Source organism: Pristiophorus japonicus, chromosome 1 (genome assembly GCF_044704955.1).
Source record: "Pristiophorus japonicus isolate sPriJap1 chromosome 1, sPriJap1.hap1, whole genome shotgun sequence".
Classification (NCBI taxonomy): Eukaryota; Metazoa; Chordata; class Chondrichthyes; family Pristiophoridae; genus Pristiophorus; species Pristiophorus japonicus.
In genome coordinates this window covers 187204909-187227793 of record NC_091977.1, presented here as the reverse complement: position 1 = coordinate 187227793, position 22885 = coordinate 187204909, and the positions used below count along the sequence as shown (strand labels likewise).

The window sequence follows — 22885 nt, the reverse complement described above, 5'->3', positions numbered from 1 at the left end:
CACAGCTAGCCACAAATACATTAAGCCATATGTTAATTCCGTATTTATAAAGGCAACCATAGAATTTTACAGGTTTGGTGCATCACAGCGGTACTGGCTCTCTGCAACAGCTATCACTTGGTTCCATTTCTCAGATTTGTCACCATATCCTTTAAAATTTTAAATGTTAATATTTAACATTTTTGAGTAGATGCCAATGTCAAAGCTGCACTGTAACAGCTTGGCTTGGGGAGTAGGTGGATAGGCAATGGCTAACATTTAAGGAACAAATGCATGAATTGCAACAGTTATACATTCCTTTCTGGTGTAAAAACACAAAAGGGAAAGTGGTTCAACCATGGTTAACAAAATAAGTTAAGGATAGTATTTGATCCAAAGAGGAATTATACAAAGTTGCCAGAAAAATTAACACGCCTGAGGATTGGGAACAGTTTAGATTTCAGCAAAAAAGGACCAAGAAATTGATTAAGAGATGAAAAATAGAGTATGAGAATAAACTTGCAAGGAACATAAAAACCAACTGCAAAAGTTTCTACAAGTATGTAAAAAGAAAAAGATTAGTAAAGACAAATGTAGGTCCTTTACAGACAGAAATGGGAGAATTTGTAATGGAGAACAAGTAAATGGCAGAACAATTAAATAAATACTTCGGTTCTGTCTTCACGGAAGAGGACACAAATAATGTCCCAGAAGTTCTAGCGAACCAAGGGTCCAGTGAGCAAGAGGAATGAAAAGAAATGATTATTAGTAAGAAAATAGTGCTGGGGAAACTAATGGAACTGAAGGCCGTTAAATCCCCAGGGCCTGATGACCTGCATCTCAGAGTAATAAAAGAGGTAGCCGTGGAAATAGTAGATGTGTTGGTTGTCATCTTCCAAAATTCTATAGATTATGGAACCGTTCTTGCAGATTGGAGGGTGGCAAATGTAAACCCCCCTATTTAAAAACAGGAGGGAGAGAGAAAACAAGGAACTACAGACTGGTTAGCCTAACATCAGTAGGAGGGAAAATGCTAGAGTCTATCATAAAGGGTGTGATAACGGCACACTTAGATAATATTAATGGGATTAAACAAAGTCTACATGGATTTATGAAAGGAAAATCATGTTTGACAAACCGACTGGAGTTTTTTGAGGATGTAACTGATAGAATAGATAAGTGAGAACCAGTGGATGTAGTGTATTTGGATTTTTAGAAGGCCTTTGATAAAATCCCACATAAGAGGTCAGTGTGCAAAATTAAAGCACATAGGATTGAAAGTAATGTATTGGCATGGATTGAAAATTGGTTAACTGACAGGAAACAGAGATTAGGAATAAATGGGTCTTTTTCAGGATGGCAGGCAGTGGCTAGTGGGTACCACAGGGATCAGTGCTTGGGCCCCAGCTATTCACAATATCAATGATTTGGATGAGGGAACCAACTGTAATATTTCCAAGTTTGCTGATGTCACAAAACTAGATGGGGTTGTGAGGAGGATGCAAAGACGCTGCAAGGCGATTTAGATAGGTTGAGTGAGTGGGCAAACGCATGGCAGTATAATGTGGATAAATGTGAAGTTATCCACTTTGGTTGGAAAAACATAAGGACAAAGTATTATTTAAATCATGACGGCTTGGGAAGTGTCGATGTACAGAGGGACCTTGGTATCCTTGTACACCAGTCATTGAAAGCAAACATGCAGGTGCAGCAAGCAGTTAGGAAGGCAAATGGTATGTTGCCCTTTATTGCAAAAGGATTTGGAGCAAGGATGTCTTACTACAGTTATACAGGGCCTTGGTGAGACCGCATCCGGAGTATTGTATGCAGTTTTGGTCTCCTTACCTAAGAAAGGATATACTTACCATAGAGGGAGTGCAGCAAAGGTTCATTAGATTGATTCCTGGGATGGCAGGACTGTCGTATGAGGAGCGATTGGGTCGACTAGGCCTGTATTCACTAGAGTTTAGAAGAATGAGAGGGGATCTCATTGAAACGTATAAAGTTTTGACTGGGTTGGATAGACTGGATGCGGGGAGGATGTTTCCCCTGGCTGGGAAGTCTAGAACAAGGGGTCACAGTCTCAGGATATGGGGTAGGAAATTTAGGACCGAGATGAGGAGAATTTTTTCACTCAGCGGGTGGTGAACCTGTGGAATTCTCTACCACTGAAGGCTGTGGAGGCGAAGTCACTGAATATATTTGAGAGAGAGAGATTTCTTGAAACAAAAGACATTAAAGGGTATGGGGGAAAAATGAGAATACGGTGTTGAGATAGAGGATCATCCATACTCATATTGAATGGCGGTGCAGACTTGAAGGGCCGAATGGCCTACTACTGCTCCTATTTTCTATGTTTCTATGTAGCGGGCCATTGCACTTAACTTCTTGATGTCAAATGGAGTGAACCAAATTGGCTGAACACTGTCACCTATAATGGTGATGACCTTGGGAGCAGGCCAAGTAGAATTATCTACTTGGCGCTTCTGGTTGAAGGTGCTGGCAAACACTTGCTTTGTGTCTTGCAGTCAAGTGCTGAGCTTCATATTTGGGTATGAGGATTTCATGGTGATTTCCCTTATTAGGTATCTGGTTGTCCACCATCATTCTTGATTGGATGTGGTCAGACTTGAAAGCTTCACATTGATCCCTTGGTTGTGGAACTCTTTAGCTCGATCTATATGCACTGTAGTTGGTATTCAGCATCCAGCAGCACTCTGTAGAAGCTTCAGTAGGTTGTTACCACATTCTAAGGTTGCTTTCCTATCCTTCCGAAAACTACACACTATTCCAAATGTGCCCAATTAAGGTCTTTTACAAGTTCGACATTACTTCCCAGTGGCCCAGAAATTGCGGTCGGAGACTTCCAGCGGGCGAATGCCTCCGACCTGAAAAATATCTATGAATTTACCTGGTGGCCTGGGAGGTTCGGAGAGGCCCATGTATCCCAGTGTAGTCATTGTTGTAATGTAGGAATGTTGCATTCTCACAGGTGCTAACTTTTGGATAAGACATTAAAACAAGGTTGTTGGGTGAGCTAGGGCCCGAGGTCCAGCTACAGCCTAGGCTATGGGAGCTGAGGCTTGGTCCTCTTTCTGTTTGTGGTGAGCCTGAGAGCCCCATAGTGCACAACATGATGGTGTTGCATGATCTACCCATGATTTTATGTTTACTGCCAAGCTCCTCTTCAATCTTTTATGTTTCTACCTCTGTTTTTCATTCCACTCAATGTGTCCGTGTGCTTCCTTTCACCATCTAATCAATCTAATGTGAAGGAGCCCCGATAAAACTGAAGTCACTGGGGATCAGGGGCAAAACTCCACTGGCTCGAGTCATGCCTGGCACAAAGAAAGAACATTGTGGTTGATGGAGGTCAGTGATCTCAGTCCCAGGACACCGCTGTAGGAGTTCCTAGGCCCAACCATCTTCAACTGCTTCATCAATGACCTCTCCATCATAAGTTTAGAAGTGGGGATGTTCGCTGATGATTGCACAGCATTCATGTTCCATTCGCGATTCTTCAGATAATGAAGCAGTCCGTGCTCACATGCATCAAGACCTGAAAAACATTTAGGTTTGGGCTGATAAGTGGCAAGTAACATTCGTGACACGCAAGTGCCAGGCAATAACCATCACCAACAAAAGAGAGTCTCTCCACCTTCCCATGTCTTTCAATAGCATTATCATCATCAAATCCCTCACCATCAATGTCCTGGGGGTCACCATTGACCAGAAACATAACTGGACCAGCCACATAAATACTGTGGCTGCAAGAGCAGGTCAGAGGCTGGGTATCCTGCAGCGAGTGACTCACCTCCTGCCTCCCCAAAACCTTTCCACCATTCACAAGTCACAAGTCATGAGCGTGATGGAATACTCTCCACTTGCCTGGATGAATGCAGCTCCAGCAACATTCAAGAAGCTCAACACCATCCAGGACAAAGCATCCCGCCTGGTCGACACTCCATCTACCATCTTAAACATTCACTCCCTTCACAACCAGCGCACTGTGTGGTTTCAGTGTGTACCACCTTCAAGATGCACGTCAGCTGCTCACCAAGGCTTCAAGCCTGTGACCTCGACCACGAAGAAGGACATGGGAATACCACCACCTCCAAGTTCCCCTCCATGTCATGCAACATCCTGCCTTGGACATGTATTGCCATTCCTTCATCGCCGGGTTAAAGTTCTGGAACTCCCTATCTAACAGCACTATGGGAGTACTTTCACCACATGGATTGCAGCGGTTCAAGAAGGCTGCTCACCACCACCTTCTCGAGGACAACAAGGGATGGGCAATTAATTTTGATCTTGCCAGCAAGGCCCACATCACATGAATGAATATGTATAAACCATTTTTTTTTTAGCACTGCTGCCTTTACAGAAAAAGAGAGCGAAGGGATAAAAGATGGAGCCAAGTGAAAATCACAAATACAGAGTAATAGATGCAAGAAGAAGTTGCATCATGGCTCTTCATGATGCTCAACAAGCTGAGGAAAGTGTGGAATATGTTGACTGCATATTATGAAGAATGGTAAATAGTTGACAGTGAAATTAATTTAATTTTCAGGTTCTGTGATGTTCATAGAATCACAGCATAGCAGGTCATTTAGCCCATTGTGACAACTCTTTGAAGAGCTATCCAATGTGTCCCACTCCCGTGCTCTTCCCCAAACCTCTGCAAGTTTCTCCTTTTCAAATATGTATCCAATTCAATTTTGAAAGTTACTATTGAATATTCTTCCATCATTCTTTGAGGCAGTGAGTACCAGATCATCATAACTTGCTGCGTAAATACATTTCATAAATCACTTAAACTTTTACAACTGACCAGAACTACGAGATTGAATTGTAACTCATACCTTAATCCTGGCTATATACTGCATCGTATATTGATACTTAGAACAACTGACTATTAATGTAATTTATCTGAAAGCTCCGGAATCAGAATTAAAAATGTTTTAGTCAGAAAATGTACTGTTTTGTAGTTGCTAAATGCCAGTGTCATAGATCTGTAATTTGGATGTTCCAGATAACTCTGTTTCTGTTTTTTTTAGAAACTAAAACGAACATAAAAATGGAACGGCATATTTGCAGAATCTGGCCACTCTCCTCACTAGACACCGTATACTATCTGCAGATGAGTTGGGAGAAAGACCTGGGAAACGGTTTTATTGTGACTCTCTGCAATGGAGAACAGGCTTGGAGTGGAAGAGGTATTATTTAGGTGCTTTTTAACTTTTTTGTGTTCTTGTTGCAGGAATCACATCTGCACTGTCTTGTTTAGATTTGTTGTCGGATGACGGCGTCTGTAAGCCTGTTGCATGCTTTCTAATATGGCGATCTGATTATAGGTAGATTTTTGTCTTTACTGCATGAGCATTGGCATTGTGTGGGCAGAGCCAAGAAAGGAAAATCTGGCAGGTTCTGTTAATGGGCTGCCATTTCCTTTCTGTGCTCCACCCAGTAGATACATAACATCCAGGCAGTAAAAATGAAAATTTACCCTGTGGCAAAATAGATTGGCGAATGATACTTAAAGGGTTGACGGTGGATAGGCAATGGCAAACATTTAAAGATCACCTGGATGAACTTCAACAATTGTACACCCCTGTCTGGAGTAAAAATAAAACGGGGAAGGTGGCTCAACCGTGACTAACAAGGGAAATTAGGGATAGTGTTAAATCCAAGGAAGAGGTATATAAATTGGCCAGAAAAAGCAGCAAACCTGAGGACTGGGAGAAATTTAGAATTCAGCAGAGGAGGATAAAGGGTTTAATTAGGAGGGGGAAAATAAAGTATGAGAGGAAGCTTGCTGGGAACATAAAAACTGTAAAAGTTTCTACAGATATGTGAAGAGAAAAAGATTAGTAAAGACAAATGTAGGTCCCTTGCAGCCAGAATCAGGTGAATTTATAATGAGGAACAAAGAAATAGCAGACCAATTGAACAAATACTTTGGTTCTGTCTTCATGAAGGAAGACACAAATAACTTTCTGGAAATACTAGGGGACCGAGGTTCTAGCAAGAAGGAGGAACTGAAGGAAATCCTTATTAGTCAGGAAATTGTGTTCGGGAAATTGATGGGATTGAAGGCCGATAAATCCCCAGGGCCTGATAGTCTGCATCCCAGAGTACTTGAGGAAGTGGCCCTAGAAATAGTGGATGCATTGGTGATCATTTTCCAGCAGTCTATTGACTCTGGATCAGTTCCTATGGACTGGAGGGTAGCTAATGCAACACCACTTTTTAAAAAAGGAGGGAGAGAGAAAACGAGTCATTATAGACCGGTTAGCCTGACATCAGTAGTGGGGAAAATGTTGGAATCAATTATTAAAGATGAAATAGCAGCGCATTTGGAAAGCAGTGACAGGATCGGTCCAAGTCAGCATGGATTTATGAAAGGGAAATCATGCTTGACAAATCTTCTGGAATTTTTGAGGATGGTAACTAGTAGAGTGGACAAGGGAGAACCAATGGATATGGTGTATTTGGACTTTGAAAAGACTTTTGACAAGGCCCCACACAAGAGATTATTGTGCAAAATTAAAGCACATGGTATTGGGGGTAATGTATTGATGTGGATAGAGAGCTGGTTGGCAGACAGGAAGCAAAGAGTAGGAATAAACGGGGCCTTCTCAGAATGGCAGGCAGTGACTAGTGGGGTGCCGCAGGGCTCAGTGCTGGGACCCCAACTATTTACAATATACATCAATGATTTAGATGAAGGAATTGAGCGTAATATCTCCAAGTTTGCAGATGACACTAAGCTGGGTGGCGGTGTGAGCTGTGAGGAGGATGCTAAGAGGCTGCAGGGTGACTTGGACAGGTTAGGTGAGTGGGCAAATGCATGGCAGATGCAGTATAATGTGGATAAATGTGAGGTTATCCACTTTGGTGGCAAAAACATGAGGGCAGAATGTTATCTGAATGGCGGCAGATTAGGAAAAGGGGAGGTGCAACGAGGCGTCATGGTACATAAATGAAAGTTGGCATGCAGGTACAGCAGGCGGTGAAGAAGGCAAATGGTATGTTGGCCTTCATAGCTAGGGGATTTGCGTATAGGAGCAGGGAGTTCTTAATGCAGTTTTACAGGGCCTTGGTGAGGCCTCACCTGGAATATTGTGTTCAGTTTTGGTCTCCTAATCTGAGGAAGGACGTTCTTGCTATTGAGGGAGTGCAGCGAAGGTTCACCAGACTGATTCCCGGGATAGCAGGACTGACATATGAGGAGAGACTGGATCGACTGGGCCTGTATTCACTGGAGTTTAGAAGAATGAGAGGGGATCTCATAGAAGCATATAAAATTCTGACGGGACTGGACAGGTTAGATCAGGAAGAATGTTCCCGATGTTGGGGAAGTCCAGAACCAGGGGTCACAGACTAAGGATAAGGGCTAAGTCATTTAGGACCGAGCTGAGGAGAAACTTCTTCACTCAGAGAGTTGTTAACCTGTGGAATTCTCTACCGCAGAGAGTTCATGTCAGTTCGTTAGATATATTCAAGAGGGAGTTAGATATGGCCCTGATGGCTAAAGGGATCAAGGGGTATGAGAGAAAGCAGGAAAGGGGTACTGAGGTGAATGATCAGCCATGATCTTATTGAATGGTGGTGCAGGCTCTTTTTCTATGTTTCTATGTACTGTGAGAAATAGAAGCATAGAGTAATTTAATGCAACCCAAATTAATTGTTTGCATTGATACAAATGCAATCCAGTTAAAACTTCTACATTGGTGCAAAGCCAGTAAAGCTTATTGTAAAGATAAAGGGCTCAATTTTGCCCAAGCCCGGTTTCTGGCATATTGCCAGAGTTACGCCGGGTTTTTAGGTCCAAAAATGCACCAGAAAAACATGTCCAAACTTTCCCCGATCTTTATACTGCAATCCAGAGCTGTGCAGCATGGCCAGTCGCCTCAGGGGGTGGAGCCTGCTGTCTGCGCCGAAAAATGCAGCCGGGCCTTCTGCGCATGCATGAGAAAAAAAACGTAAGTTTTTGACGTCGCTGCAATGGACGCGCGTGCGCAGTACAGCTCCGAGTTGGCAATCGAGAGGCCTCCAGACCGGGACTGGGATCACACGCTGGCGCACTAGGAGAAGCAGTAGAATAGGAGAAAGAAAGACACATTTAGATATCCAGGGTAAGCATAGAATAAGGAAAGAATGGGATGGTTTATGGTCACTTTTAAGTTGCTTGTAATAAAGGAGAATGTTGACTTATTTTGTCTTTAGTTATTCATGGAAATTATAGTCATACAGAAAACTGTGGACTTATGTCATGCTTAGTTATTCATTCATGTTACGTAGGTTTGGATGACCATGTAGGGCCAAAGAATTCCGATGTGACGTGATATAGAATGGATACTGGATTAAAGGACCTGTAATTTTTGTAAAGGTGGGGTTAAATGATGACAAAGGGAGATTGTTAAACAGTTGCAAACACTTTATTGATAAGTTGACTTTGGACTTGTGCTTCTGCCGTCACTGAGGAGTTATCTGAGTAATGGCCCTCCTGATACGCCATGATCTTTTACCTCCAAAACAGCTATGGCACTTCCAGAGGCATTCTGGCTAAAACAGTTGCTCCCTCCCCCGCCAACCCTCTCCCGTACCCGAGTGAGTGCTTTCCCGGTCCGTTCCACTTCCCGCCCCTAGCCCAGGCCGAAGGGCTTGCCAATAAGTGCGCTCCCTTCCCCGCTGACCCGCTGAGTGAGTGCCGGTCCTGGTCTGCTGTGGCCCTGAGTGAGTGCCGGTCCCGGTCCGCTGTGGCCCCGAGTGAGTGCCGGTCAGTGCGCTCATTCCCCCACCGACCCGCTCCGATCCCCGAGTGAGTGCCGGTCCTGGTCCACCCTGCTTCCCCCCCCCTAGCCCAGGCCGAATGGCCTCCGATTTACTTACCTGCGCCGATTTCTTTAACTCTCTGCAAGGGTTTTCTCGACAGGCCACATACGCTGGCCTATGCAGAAATGGAGTAACTATCAGCTGGCCGAAGTTCACGAAATGGCCAGAATTGGCATAGGTGGCTGGTTACGCCCCCTTTGGATGAAAAAAAAACTGACCGAAAAAAAAATGCAACGAAATGAGTTACGCTGGTGAAAATTGATTGGGGCTACTGTGGATTTTTAAGTTAGTCCAGAAAAAGCGGCCACTTCAAAAAAAGGTGCAAATCACTGGGGAAATTAAGCCCAAAATGTTTGAGTTGCAGATTCAATGCTGAATCAGTTTTTACCAGTGAGTTTTATGTGCTCAGGCCTTCTTGCACTTGGACAAAGTAGGCGCAATAAATCAAACCAGAAATAACACAGATGACATTTTGTTATGTTAAAGTTTTAAACAAACAAAACTAAATTTGTTTTATGATTTTAATGTAAGCATCGAATGACTCACTTTAATCTAGCATGAGAAACGGACGCATTTGAAATGTTTCTGTATAACTGAGGCTAAAATCATCTGGCTGAATGAAGTTATGTAGAGGCTGCAACTTATCAGCTCTCAAGGGAAACCTATCTTTCTGATTTTTTATTTATTCCAAGTGTGGTGAATGTGGAGCTTTTTCCAAAATAGGTACCAGTGGACTCAACAATTAAAGGTGTAACATGAATAAAAATTCTGCACATCTCTAACTATCCTTAATGAGATGCCTTCAATCAGATTCCTTTTTTAAGCATAGTGAAAAAGATGAAATATTTTTTTTAAAGCTGTACATGAGTATTGCTTGTTGACTACATTGGTTCTCAGTATTCAATTTAAAAATTCTATTCCTTGTTTTCAAATCTCTTATGGCCTCGCTTTTTGACCAAGTTTTTGGTCACCTGTCCGAATATCTTCCTATGTTGCTTGGTGTCAAATTTTGCTTGATAACGCTCCTCTGAAGCGCCTTGGGACATTTTGCTATGGTAAAGGCGCTATATAAATGCAAGTTATTGTTGCATTTACTGAACTATTAATGATCCATTTTACCTTTTTTATTAAACTCCATTTCACCATAATCTAGTTAAAACTGCTCACTACTATGCAGATAGGTCAGTTTTTTGGCAGCTACAATCTGTATATATTCCCCTTCTATTGGTAAAACTCTCCTGCAATATAGAATGATGTCACACACACATGCCAACATTTATGAAAAAAAGCATAAACTCTTAACAGCTTCAAAAGATGACAACTCAAAAATAGTCCTGGCATGAAAGGAAGGGGTGGAATTTAAACCTAACTCACTGGGCAAGAAACCCTCGGGATCTGGTGTAACGTCAGTTTTACACCCTGCCCATCGATGGAATGCAAAGTCAGGCAGGGCGTAAAACCAGTATTGCATCCAATCTCGTCAGTTTCCCGATCAGCAGGTTAGGTAAAAATTTTGTCCCTTGCATCTTGAGTGATATTTGTAATTAAGGAAAACATTTTTTTAAGTACGTGAAAACCTAAAGCGCGAGATCCAAGGGGTCAAAATTGCCCTGTTTTGCGATGCACGATAGCGCCTCCGGAGGGTGCTAAGAGGTGCAAAACAGTTTTGGGACGGGATGGGGGGTGCACTACTGGCTCCCGCAAAATTACGCGGGAGTTAGCAGAGGCACTGCCACGGTAGCGCTACACCCTGCTGGTAATGCCCGGGCAGCCGCGTAACTGCCGATGATGTCATCGCTATGTGCAGCGACATCTTAGTGCCCCAAAGCAGAGATTTCCCAGTGCCTGCGAGGCTGCTGCAAGTAGTGTAAGTGCCAGCCTTGCAGGTCACAAACTGGGCCGACATCTGCTCGGGGGACAGAAATTAGAGAGAATCGGGGGAGCACCCTAGCTCTAGCTCTCTTCTACTTCTCCATCCCCTTCAATATCCTTTGCTGTCATCCATTTACCTCCCTCTTCAATACCAGCCATATTCCTTTCTCTCACCCCTTTGTTTTCTTCCCTCCTTTTATCCATTTCCCCATTTGCTGCCATTTACTGCCCCATCATCTGCTGTTATTCTGCCCCTTCCCCTTGTCAACCATCTCAACCAACCCTCCCCTACACCTGCTGAGCAACTGAGTCTACACACCAGGCAGGCCCTGCTTCTCCTCTCAGCACATTTGTGGAATCTCTTGTTCTCATAAAAGTTCTGGATCACGGTATACAAAGGTAGTATTTGAGCCATTAGTGATGGGGACGCGCAGAAAGAAATAGGCCTTGTCTGGTGCAGAGCCAGTGGATCAAGGGACAAGCAAACGAATAAGCAGGCGGGCACAGAAGGGGACCAGTTTTATTTGTGTCAGCAAACATTGACATTCTGACTGGGTCCCCAAAACCGCATCAATGCAAAACACCGATAGTCGGCATGTTTGATCACACATGAGAGGTTGTACTTTTGAATTTGTGAATCAGAATTCTGGCTCTCGGCAGGTGAATATGCTTTTATTTTTGTGACTAACTAAATTAAAAATGAAATTATCTGGCATATTTAATTTACTGATTCTACTCATAGTGTCAAGTAATCAAGTAACGATGGAAGCAAAAGAAGCTGAAATGGTCAGAGAAAAATATGTGGATGAACTTCGAAGAGCACTGACAATGGGTGAAGACAGAACAAAAAGCTACAGCTTTGACTTTTTAAAGGATAGTGACAAAGAAGTTTTCCATTTCTCATATGAGAAGCTTTTACAAGACATCTCAGTAAGTACAGTTCCATTTTGTATCTCAAGTACAAATGTTTTTATTTAGGTAAAGGGATAAGAAGGTTATAGTAACTGCTATACTGTATTTTGTTTTGAAGTAATGTCTTTGTTAATATTCTAGTCAGAGTATAAATGGGTGATTATTTATGAATGTGCATTTCAAGCTTGAAAAACATATTTGTATAAAGACATTTCTCCGAATCTTCTGATTTTGCAATGATGGATGCAAAATGCAAATCCCGGAAAGATGGAACACATAGTCCTTCCTGTAATACAGACCCAAGAGTTTAATTTCCGAGTCCGTGTATTTAGGATTGTGATTCATTGGTGTTTTTTCTAAAGCTGTGTTAAAAGTACAATGTCATTTCCAAAACATTTATGTGTCAATGTCCTATCGATTTTATGAATTCTGATTCTAGCCTGATGACATTAAAGAAGCAGATCAAACATCTGTGTTTTTTTTAAAGAATATTGTAATTTCAGTTGATGCCATTATCCTTCAATCAGTCCCTCTGCTCTCCCCATCCTTACTGTTCCTGTCCCCTCATTCATGCTCTCCATTGCTTGCTGTTCTGTTCCATTTATGCCATTTTTTATTTTAACTTGAAATAGCCTGATGTCACAGATAGTGGTTGCATTTCAGAACTTCATTGGCTGACATCTGGTTATACAAGTTCTTGTTTTGTGAAAAAAAGTAAATTTTGTTACTTTGTAAATATTTGCACATGCCAATAATATTCTAAAGAGCGAGCTTGTTGAAATTTACAAACTATCTTACAATAAAATCATCTCTTTTTAAATGTTTTTATTGAAATGGTAATCTGGATTTTCTTGAGGTTTTATATTGTAACTTGGGAATTTATTATAGTGCTGTGTCTGTGTCAGAATTAAACAAACTTTATTTGAGATACCTTCTCATCAGATGCTTTCAAAAATGAAGTATCTGCACATATATTCTACATGTGCCCATACATGCTCCATCAGATCATTACAGGTATTGTCGTATTTTAATAAGTTTACAGGTGAATTTTCCTAGTTGAATATTTTATTTTTAATTTATAAGTAGATCTGCTAGGAACAGGACGTGTTTGAGTGAATGCAAACACATAATTGATATATCTATGATGTCGGTGTGACATTGTTTTCATCAGTGCCTTTCATAGATAGAATATTGGAATCTGCCTATGGGACTAGTATCCGTAAATCAGATGGAGATTTTCTTTGTCAAAAACCTGACTTCTTAGCAGGCATTACTGAAATTAGTGTTGGAGTTTTTTTTTGCTAGAAGCTGTAATTGACATATAAACATATGCATCACCAGAATTTACTTGCATAAGCCAAAAGCCCAACCATTACTATTAGTTAAGGGGAGGCCTGGAAGTCCAGGTAAGTGGGGACTGGATTGCGATACTGAATGATGTACAAAGGACATATTTCTGTTTAAATATTGCTATTCCCTTTATTAATTGTGTGCTGTAGCTCATCCACTCTGTCAAGGAACAGTGGTCTATCAAGGTATCATAAAATATGGATTGAATTGTAGTCTAGTTTTAGAAAGCAAATTTCTTCCAACCTTCCCACTCAATCTCTTGAATGTCTTATAAGTACATCGCTAGAGTTCTGAGGATAAGAACTCCAGTCATGTTTGAGCAGAGACAAACATTGATAAAACAATGTATCAGTAGAATGGGAACAATATCAGCCTCAATTTGAACTTGTATCTACAAGAATCTTTTTTATAAAGTGGAAAGTTGTCAGTCAAGTTATACATGGTAAATATAGGGGGGAAAATTATGGTTGGAGGCTTCCTTCGTATGAAGGCATCCGACCTGAAAAAAATCTATAAAACTTCATGTTGGTCCCGGAGAAATGTAGGATTCCAGTCTGAGGCCTTCATTTGCTGCGCAGGTACGGAGATCTGTCTTCCATGTATGGACATCTGTGTTGCAATCGTGGGCTTGGACCACCAATCACTAACTCGTAGTCTCATTGATAATAATGGGAACTCCGTTTGTACGAATTCCCATTACTTTCAATGAGAATAACCACCTAAAACAAGAAACACAGCACAATAAATAAAAAAAAAACACCTCACATATTTAAAATTAATTGAAATTAAATGTTTTAGAAAAAAATATTTTTTGGAATTTTTTTAATGTGTTTTAATAGTTAAAAATAAACTTACCTCAATGGACACGGTTTTTTAGCATAAAAATGAATGATTAAAATTATTTTTTCTATGTTTTAAAAGTGTTACACTGGTAAAAGTAAGCTATGCGTCTGATTTTACCAGGCCTAAAAGTTTGAAGGACATTCGCTGGGAATGAGTTGGGCAAATAGCCCAGTCTCTGCCGTGCAGACGTCCTTCCTGCAGAGATGCGTTCGATCTGTCTGAAGAAATGTTGACAGATTGGAAAAGCCAGTTTTCGGCTCATGCGTATTGCGCCCCGAGAACCGGATTTTGCGACACCTTGCTGGGTCTGTGCGCACTTCATATGGACCTGGCCAGGCCGCAATTTTCGGCCCATTTAGTTTGTAATGATTACTAAAATTAAAGCAATGCAGTGTGTAAAAGGAAAAAGCCTACAAATTGACTACCTTTAATGTCTCAAATTATTAAAAGTAAAATGACTAAAACTGCATACGAGATTGCTATTCCCACTAACTTTTGGATGGGTCTATGAAATGACTTTTGATTGATGCATATTGACGAGCATAATGTAAGGACAAATTATCTACAATTTAACCAGTGGCTACATCATGAATCATAAACATGGAATGAAGATGGACCACAGAATAGGTTTTGGGAGGCGCAAGTACTAAGTAAGTGCTCGGTCACGGCATTAAAACAACAGTGTCTTTAGTGGGGTTGATGCACAGAAAGGCAGTTGTATGTCATCACCAGCTGCAGTGCAATCTGGGCCACCCACACACCAGGCTCAGTGAGGGGCCGCCAAAGATTCTAGACTGACCAGTCAAACCACTGCCACCTAAACAAACACCACAGCACAGTCACAGAGTTAGCCCATGATCTAAGTAGGTGAAAAAGTTATTTATCTAATGTCATGGGATAGGGGTAACCTTTATTGGTCACATACAACATTTTGAAGACAAATAATAGATTGCCTTTAAATGAAATGACCGTGTTAACTTACCAGCTTTACAATATTGTTTTGTCCTGAAAGTCTTCATTTAGTACTGATGAAAAAAATTGTCTAATTTGGCAAACTTTAATGCATCTTAAGATTTTAAGTAGATATTGGACATTTTTAAGTGTTATCTTTTGCAGCACAGGTAGGTTTTGTAAATGCTGAATCTTGGATCCAACTTTTCAGTAGCTGTTTGTTTGTATTAGAAACATAGAAAATAGGTGCAGGAGTAGGCCATTCGGCCCTTGGAGCCTACACTACCATTCAATATGATCATAGCTGATCATTCACCTCAGTACCCCTTTCCTGCTATCTCTCCATACCCCTTGATCCCTTCAGCGTTAAAGGCCATATCTAACTCCCTCTTGAATATATCCAATGAACTCGCATCAACGACTCTCTGCGGCAGAGAATTCCACAGGTTAACAACTCTGAGTGAAGAAGTTTCTCCTCATCTAGGTCCTAAATGGCTTACCCCTTATCCTTAGACTGTCACCTGGTTCTGGACTTCCCCAACATCGGGAACATTCTTCCCGCATCTAACCTGTCCAGTCCCATCTGAATCTTATATGTTTCTATGAGATCCCCTCTCATCCTTCTAAACTCCAGTGTATAAAGGCCCAGTTGATCTAGTCTCTCCTCATATGTCAGTCCAGCCATCCCTGGAATCAGTCTGGTGAACCTTCGTTGCACTCTCTCAATAGCAAGAACGTCCTTCCTCCGATTAGGAGACCAAAACTGAACACACTATTCCAGGTGAGGCCTCACCAAGGCCCTGTACAATTGCAGTAAGACCTCCCTGCTCCTATACTCAAATCCCCTAGCTATGAAGGCCAACATGCCATTTGCCTCCTTCACTGCCTGCTGTACCTGCATGCCAACTTTCAATGACTGATGAACCATGACACTCGGGTCTCGTTGCACCTCCCCTTTTCCTAATCTGCCACCATTCAGATAATATTCTGCCTTCGTATTTTTGCCACTGAAGTGGATAACCTCACATTTGTCCATATTATACTGCATCTGCGATGCAGTTGCCCACTCACCTAACCTGTCCAAGTCACCCTGCAGCCTCTTAGCATCCTCCTCACAGCTCACACTGCCACCCAGTTTAGTGTCATCTGCAAACTTGGAGATATTACACTCAATTCCTTCATCCAAATCATTTATGTATATTGTAAAGAGCTGGGATCACAGCACTGCGGCACCCCACTAGTCACTACCTCCCATTCCGGTCCACCATTTAATATAATTTTTTTAAAAGCTTCCCAATCTTCTGTCCTCCCACTAGTTTTGGCCACTTTGTATGCCCTTGTTTTTAGTTGGATACAATCCTTTATTTCTTTAGTTAGCCACAGATGGCTATCTTTTCTTTTACACCCTTTTCTCCTCACAGTAATATATTTTTCTTGAGAGTTATGAAATATCTCCTTAAATGTACACCGCTGTTCATCAATCGTCCTACACTTCAATCTATTTTCCAAGTCCACTTTAGCCAACTCTGCCCTCATACCTTTGTAGTCTCCTTTATTTAAGCTTAGTATGCTGGTTTGAGATCCAACTTTCTCACCCTCCATCTGAATTTGAAATTCAACCATGCTCTGATGACTCATTCCAAGAGGATCATAGAAACATAGAAACATAGAAAATAGGTGCAGGAGTAGGCCATTCGGCCCTTCTAGCCTGCACCGCCATTCAATGAGTTCATGGCTGAACATTCAACTTCAGTACCCCATTCCTGCTTTCTCGCCATACCCCTTGATCCCCCTAGTAGTAAGGACCTCATCTAACTCCTTTTTGAATATATTTAGTGAATTGGCCTCAACAACTTTCTGTGGTAGAGAATTCCACAGGTTCACCACTCTCTGGGTGAAGAAGTTCCTCCGCATCTCGATCCTAAATGGCTTACCCCTTATCCTTAGACTGTGACCTCTGGTTCTGGACTTCCCCAACATTGGGAACATTCTTCCTGCATCTAACCTGTCTAACCCCGTCAGAATTTTAAATGTTTCTATGAGGTCCCCTCTCATTCTTCTGAACTCCACCTTGCAACCACGTCTCTGTAATGTCTATCAGATCATATCCATTTGTATCTATTTGTGCTGACAACTCATCTATTTTGTTACAAATGTTACTAGGAGATTGTTTATTAATCCTGTCTCATTACTCAGGACCAAATCTAAGATAGCCTGCTCCCTGGTTGGTTCCGTTACATACTGCTCAAGGAACCCTTTCCGTATACATTCGATGAACTCTTCCTCAAGGTTACCCTGACCAATTTGATTTGTCCAATCAATATGGAGGTTAAAATCACCCATTATTATTGTTGTTCCCTTTTTTACAAGTCCCCACTATTTCCTGGTTTATACTCCGACCAACAGAGTTGCTACTGTTAGGGGGCCTGTAGACTATGCCCACTAGTGACTTTTTCCCCTTATTATTCCTATCTCCACCCAAACTGTTTCAACATCCTGATCATTTGAGCCAATATTGTTTCTCACTATTAGTGATTCCATCCTTTATCAACAGAGTTACCACACCTCCTTTTCCTTTCTGTCTGGCCTTCCGGATTGTCGAATAACCCTGAATATTTAGTTCCCAGTCCTAGTCACCTTGCAACCACGTCTCTGTAATGTGTATCGATCATATCCATTTGTATCTATTTGTGCTGACAACTCATCTATTTTGTTACAAATGTTACGTGCATTTAGACAAAGAGCCTTTAAATTTGCGTTTTTACCCTTTTTTTCCCTCTGTTCTTCATACTCACTTTCTTTATTTTTGCTTTTTATTCCAGCTTTACTTCCCTCCCTACTGAATCTATTCTCAGATTCCCATCCCCCTGCCAAGCTAGTTTAAACCCCTCCCCAACGGCACTAGCAACCCCCCGACCCCCCGTGAGGATATTGTTGGCTTGTACAGATCCCACCTCCCCCAGAAGCGGTCCCAATGCCTCAGGAAACTAAAGCCCTCCCTTCTGCACCATCTCTCCAACCACACATTCATCTGTTCTATCCTCCTGTTTCTGTACTCACTAGCTTGTGGCACCGGGAGTAATCTAGAGATTACTACCTTTGAGGTACTGCTTTTTCATCTCTCTCCTAGCTCCCTAAACTCTGCCTCCAGGACCTCATCCCTCTTTCTACCTATGTCATTGGTCCGGATATGGACCACGACCTGGCTGTTCTCCCTCCCCCCAGAATGCCGCCCTGCAGCTGCTCGGTGACATCCTTGACCGTGGCACCAGGGAGGCACATACCATCTTGGAGTCACGTCTGCGGCCGCAGAAACGCTTGTCTGCCCCCCGACTATTGAATCCCCTACCACTATAGCTCTTCTATTCTTCTTCCTCCCCCCCGCCCCCCCCCCCCCCCCCCCCCCCGTGCAGCTGAGCCACCCGTGGTGCTGTGGATTTGGCTCTGCCTGCACTCCCCAGAGCCACCATCGACCTCACCGGTACTCAGAACAGAGTACCGGTTGGAGAGCAAGATGGACTCCGAGGACTCCTGCACTACCTGCCTAGTCCTCTTCTGTCCGGCTGTCACCCAGTCCCCCTCTGCCTGCACTCTCTTAAGCTGCGGGGTGATCACTTCGAGAAATGTGCTACCCATGTAGCTCTCGGTCTCGCGGATGCACCGCAGTGACTCCAGCCGGAGCTCGAGTTGGCGCAGCTCGAGACACCTCTTGCACCCATTGTCGTTCTGGCTGCACAAAGCATCCAGGACTTCCCACATGCCACAGGATGTGCAATCCATGGGATTGAGCTGCCCTGCCATCCTCTAGTTATACTCGGAACTATCAAGTAGAACTAAACTCTAAACCTTAGCAAAACACACCCAACAACTACTCAGCAAACAGCTGATTGAATTAATTTGTTTTCCTTAGATAATAAAGATCACTTATCTATTTAATTGCAGCTCCTAACTTACACCAATGCCCAAGGTTTTTTTTTAAAGAAAAGAAAAATACCAATCCATCAGCCAATCACTTACCTGTTTGGCTGTGACGTCACACTTTGATTTTGATTCTTTTTACTTTTTGTCCCTTAACTGTTGTCGCTGCTGCAGCTTGCTCCTCCTGAACTGCTGCCTCCTTTTGTAGTCTCACGATGCTAGACCGCTCCTCCCGAACTTCGGCTGTCTTTTGTAGTTCCACTCCAGGTCAGGTCTCGCGATGCTAGGCCACTCCTCCCGAACGGCTCCTCCTGAACTACTGCCGCCTTTTGTAGTCCCGCACCCGGTTAGGTCTCGCAATGCTAGACCGCTCCTCCCGAAAGGTTACTGCACAAGATAAAAGCTCACTGGGTTGGGAGTAATATATTAGCATGGATCGAGGATTGGTTTACTAACAGAAAACAGAGAGTCAGGATAAATGGGTTGTTTTCTGGTTGGCAAACAGTGACTAGTGGGGTGCCACAGGGATCGGTGCTGGGTGCTCAACTATTTACAATCTATATTAATGACTTGGATGAAGGGACCGAGTGTAATGTAGTCAAGTTTGCTGATAATACAAAGATGGGTGGGAAAGCAAATTGTGAGGAGAGCACAAAAAATCTGCAAAGGGATATAGACAGGCTAAGTGAGTGGGCAAAAATTTGGCAGATGGAGTATAATGTGGGAAAATGTGAGGTTATCCACTTTGGCAGAAATAATATAAAAGCAAATTATAATTTAAATGGAGAAAAATTACAAAGTGCTGCAGTACAGAGAGACCTGGGGGTCCTTGTGCATGAAACACAAAGTTACTATGCAGGTACAGCAAGTAATCAGGAAGGCAAATGGAATATTGGGGGGATAGAGTATAAAAGCAGAGAAGTCCTGCTACAACTGTACTGGGTATTGGTGAGGCCACACCTGGAGTACTGCATACAGTTTTGATCTGCGTATTTAAGGAAGGATATACTTGCTTTGGAGGCTGTTCAGAGAAGGTTCACTAGGTTGATTCTGGAGATGAGGGATTTGACTTATGAAGAATAGGTTGAGTAGGTTGGGCCGATACACATTGGAGTTCAGAAGAATGAGCGGTGATCTTACTGAAGCATAAGATAATGAGGGGGCTCGACAAGTTGGATGCAGAGAGGATATTTCCACTCATAGGGGAAACTAAAACTGGGGGACATAGTCTTAGAATAAGGGGCCGCCCATTTAAAACTGAGATGAGGAGAAATTTTGCTGAGGGTTGTAATCTATGGAATTCTCTGCCCCAGAGAGCTGTGGAGGCTGGGGATTTGAATATAGTTAAGGTGGAGATCGACAGATTTTTGAGCGATAAGGGAGTCAAAGTTTATGGGGAGCGGATAGGGAAGTGAAGCTGAGTCCATGATCAGATCAGCCATAATCTTGTTGAATGGCGGAGCAGGCTCGAGGGGCCAAATGACGACCTACTCCGATTTCTTATGTTCTTATGCTTTCACCAGCGTAAGTGTTAATATAAATGTTAAATTAATAATTAAAAAATAAAAAATGTCATACACAAACATTGGCAATTAGTTTATATACATTTTGGCTTTGATCAAAATGATTTAAATTTTTCAAAAAATTTAATTTTTTATTGTAACTGCTTCATTAATTAATTGAATGTGAAAATGGGAACATTTATTTTTCTTCCAGTTGTCTAAATTATTGAATTATTTGGGAATTGAGTTCTTGCTTATGGCGATCTCATTTGTAAATGGAATCCCCATAAGCATATGAGGAATCCTCCTTTCTAAAAGGAGGGCCTGGCCCACATGATCCCAAGAAGGCTTCCGAGAACTGCTTGAGTCCCTGGGATCTGTGGGTCTTTATGCAGGCGTACGCCAGTAGTCCCAGTACCCAAAGTCTCCGAAGCCCGGGAGCCAGCAGGTAGGTATGGATTTTTTTATCAGGTTGGAAGCGTACTCCGGATGTATGCCTCTGACTGCAAATTCCGGCCCAATATACAAGGGACAGGGCCCAAGACTGTAATGACATATTTGTGTTTAGATGATTCTTAGAAATGGGTGAAACTTCATTTGTTTCTCTTTAATCTCTGCCTTAAATTGTAGCCTAGCCCCCTCCCCTAGTTATGTTTTTTTTAAATTCAGGGTTAAGGCCAGCACGGGCAGCCCACCATTAATTGCCCCTTGAGAAGTTGGTGGTGAGCTGCCACCTTCAATACAGTACAGTGGTACAGGGCAGTTAAGAGTCAACTACATTGCTGTGGATCTGGAGTCACACATAATCCACGCCGGGTAAGGGTGGCAGATTTCCTTCCCTAAAGGACATTAGTAAACCAGATGGGTTTTTACGACAATCTGGAGTTTCATGGTCACGATTACTGGAGTAGCTTTTTTATATTCCAGATTTATTTAATTGAATTCATGTCTCTGGATCATTAGCCGAGGCCTCTGGATTACGAGTCAAGTAACATAACCGCTATGCCACCGTACCCCTTGAATATTTGAATGCGTATTAAATTATCTCACCTTTTTAGATATTACTGTAAATTAAATGTTCTGTAATTGCTGTACATTTTTCTACTCTTCAATAATTATACAAAATGATGCATTTGTTTGAAGTATTTCTCAAACTGCAATCAACAAACTAATTTTAGAGATAAGGGAGATAACACAGAAGTTTGAGATGAACTCTGTTTTTCATTTGGGTTTGTACACTGGATACTCTGGTTCAGCATCACTGACCAATCCCACGGGCTCAAGTTTCGGCTCGTTTAGAATGGAGTATCTAAGAAATTGCAATTGTCGGCATTTAGTTTGCTCCAATTCTAGAGAGTTAGAATAGTTTTGTTTTAGAACAGTTTTTTTTTTCAAAAGGGGCGTTACCAGCCACTTACGCCTGTTTTGCAAGTTTAGGCGACGAAAACTTACTCCAAACTAACTTAGAATGGAGTAAGCGTAGATTTTTGTACGCTCAGAAAAACCTTGCCTACACTTATAAATCAGGCGCAGGGAACAAGAGATGGGGCCGGGGGGTGGGGAAGTTTGCAAACATTAAACGCTTTACTTTTACAAATAAAGAGCCATCATCAATAATAAATGATAAATCAACCAATAAATCAATAAAAAAAAATAAAAAAAATACAAAATAAATTTTTTTAAAAAAAAATCAATCAATAAATAAAAAATTACGTTTCTATTCACCTACTGCAGCACCGGGAGCCCTCCAACAGCGTGCTGGGACGCCCCCCCCAGTGTGTCTCTTTCTCTCTCTGTCAGCGCCCCTCTCTCTGTCAGTATCTCTGTGATTCTGACAGCGAGGGGTGGGGGGAGAGAGGAGGAGGGGAAAGAGGAAGAGGAGGGGGGGAGGGGAAAGAGGAGGAGAGGGAGTGGGGAGGGGAAAGAGGAGGAGGAGGAGGAGGAGGAGGAGGAGGAGTGGGGAGGGGAAAGAAGAAGAGGAGGAGGAGGAGGAGGAAGGGGAAAGAGGAGGCGGAGGAGGAGTGGGGAGGGGAAAGAAGAGCAGGAGAAGGGGGTGGGAGGAGAGGGGGAGGTGGGAGGGGTGGGGGGAGGGAAGAGGAGAGGAGGAAGGAGAGGTGGGGGGGGGAGAGGAGGAAGGGGAAAGAGGAGGAGGAGGAGGAGGGGGGAGGGGAAAGAAGAGCAGGAGAAGGGGGTGGGAGGAGAGGGGGAGGTGGGGGGAAGGTGGGAGGGGTGGGGGGAGGGAAGAGGAGAGGTGGTGGGGGGAGGGAAGAGGAGAGGTGGTGGTGGGGGGGGTAGAGGAGGAAGGAGAGGGGGGGGGAGAGGAGGAAGGAGAGGTGGGGGGGGGGGAGAGGAGGAAGGAGAGGTGGGGGGAGAGAGAGGAAGGAGAGGTGAGGGGGGAGAGAGGAGGAAGGAGAGGTGGGGGGGAGAGAGGAGGAAGGAGAGGTGGGGAGGGGGGGAGAGGAGGAAGGAGAGGTGGTGGGGGGGAGAGAGGAGGAAGGAGAGGTGGGGGGGGGAAGAGAGGAGGAAGGAGAGGTGGGAGGGGGAGAGAGGAGGAAGGAGAGGTGGGAGGGGAGAGAGGAGGAAGGAGAGGTGGGAGGGGGAGAGAGGAGGAAGGAGAGGTGGGGGGGGGAGAGGAGGAAGGAGAGGTGGGGGGGGGAGAGAGGAGAAAGGAGAGGTGGGGGGGGAGAGAGGAGGAAGGAGAGGTTGGGGGGGGGGAAGAG

At 43.1% G+C, this 22885-nt stretch overlaps 1 protein-coding gene across 4 annotated transcripts in view; it reads left to right on the top strand.

Annotated features, from left to right (window-relative positions):
* Positions 1-22885, top strand: part of xrcc4 (X-ray repair complementing defective repair in Chinese hamster cells 4) — a 691243-nt gene that overhangs the window by 47296 nt on the left and 621062 nt on the right. For all 4 annotated transcript variants that reach the window (XM_070885488.1, XM_070885479.1, XM_070885499.1 and 1 more), the window contains exons 2-3: positions 5037-5195; positions 11432-11619. In XM_070885488.1, the coding sequence (XP_070741589.1) occupies positions 5057-5195; positions 11432-11619 (327 nt within the window). In that variant the 5' untranslated portion in view covers positions 5037-5056. The remainder of the gene's footprint in view (positions 1-5036; positions 5196-11431; positions 11620-22885) is intronic.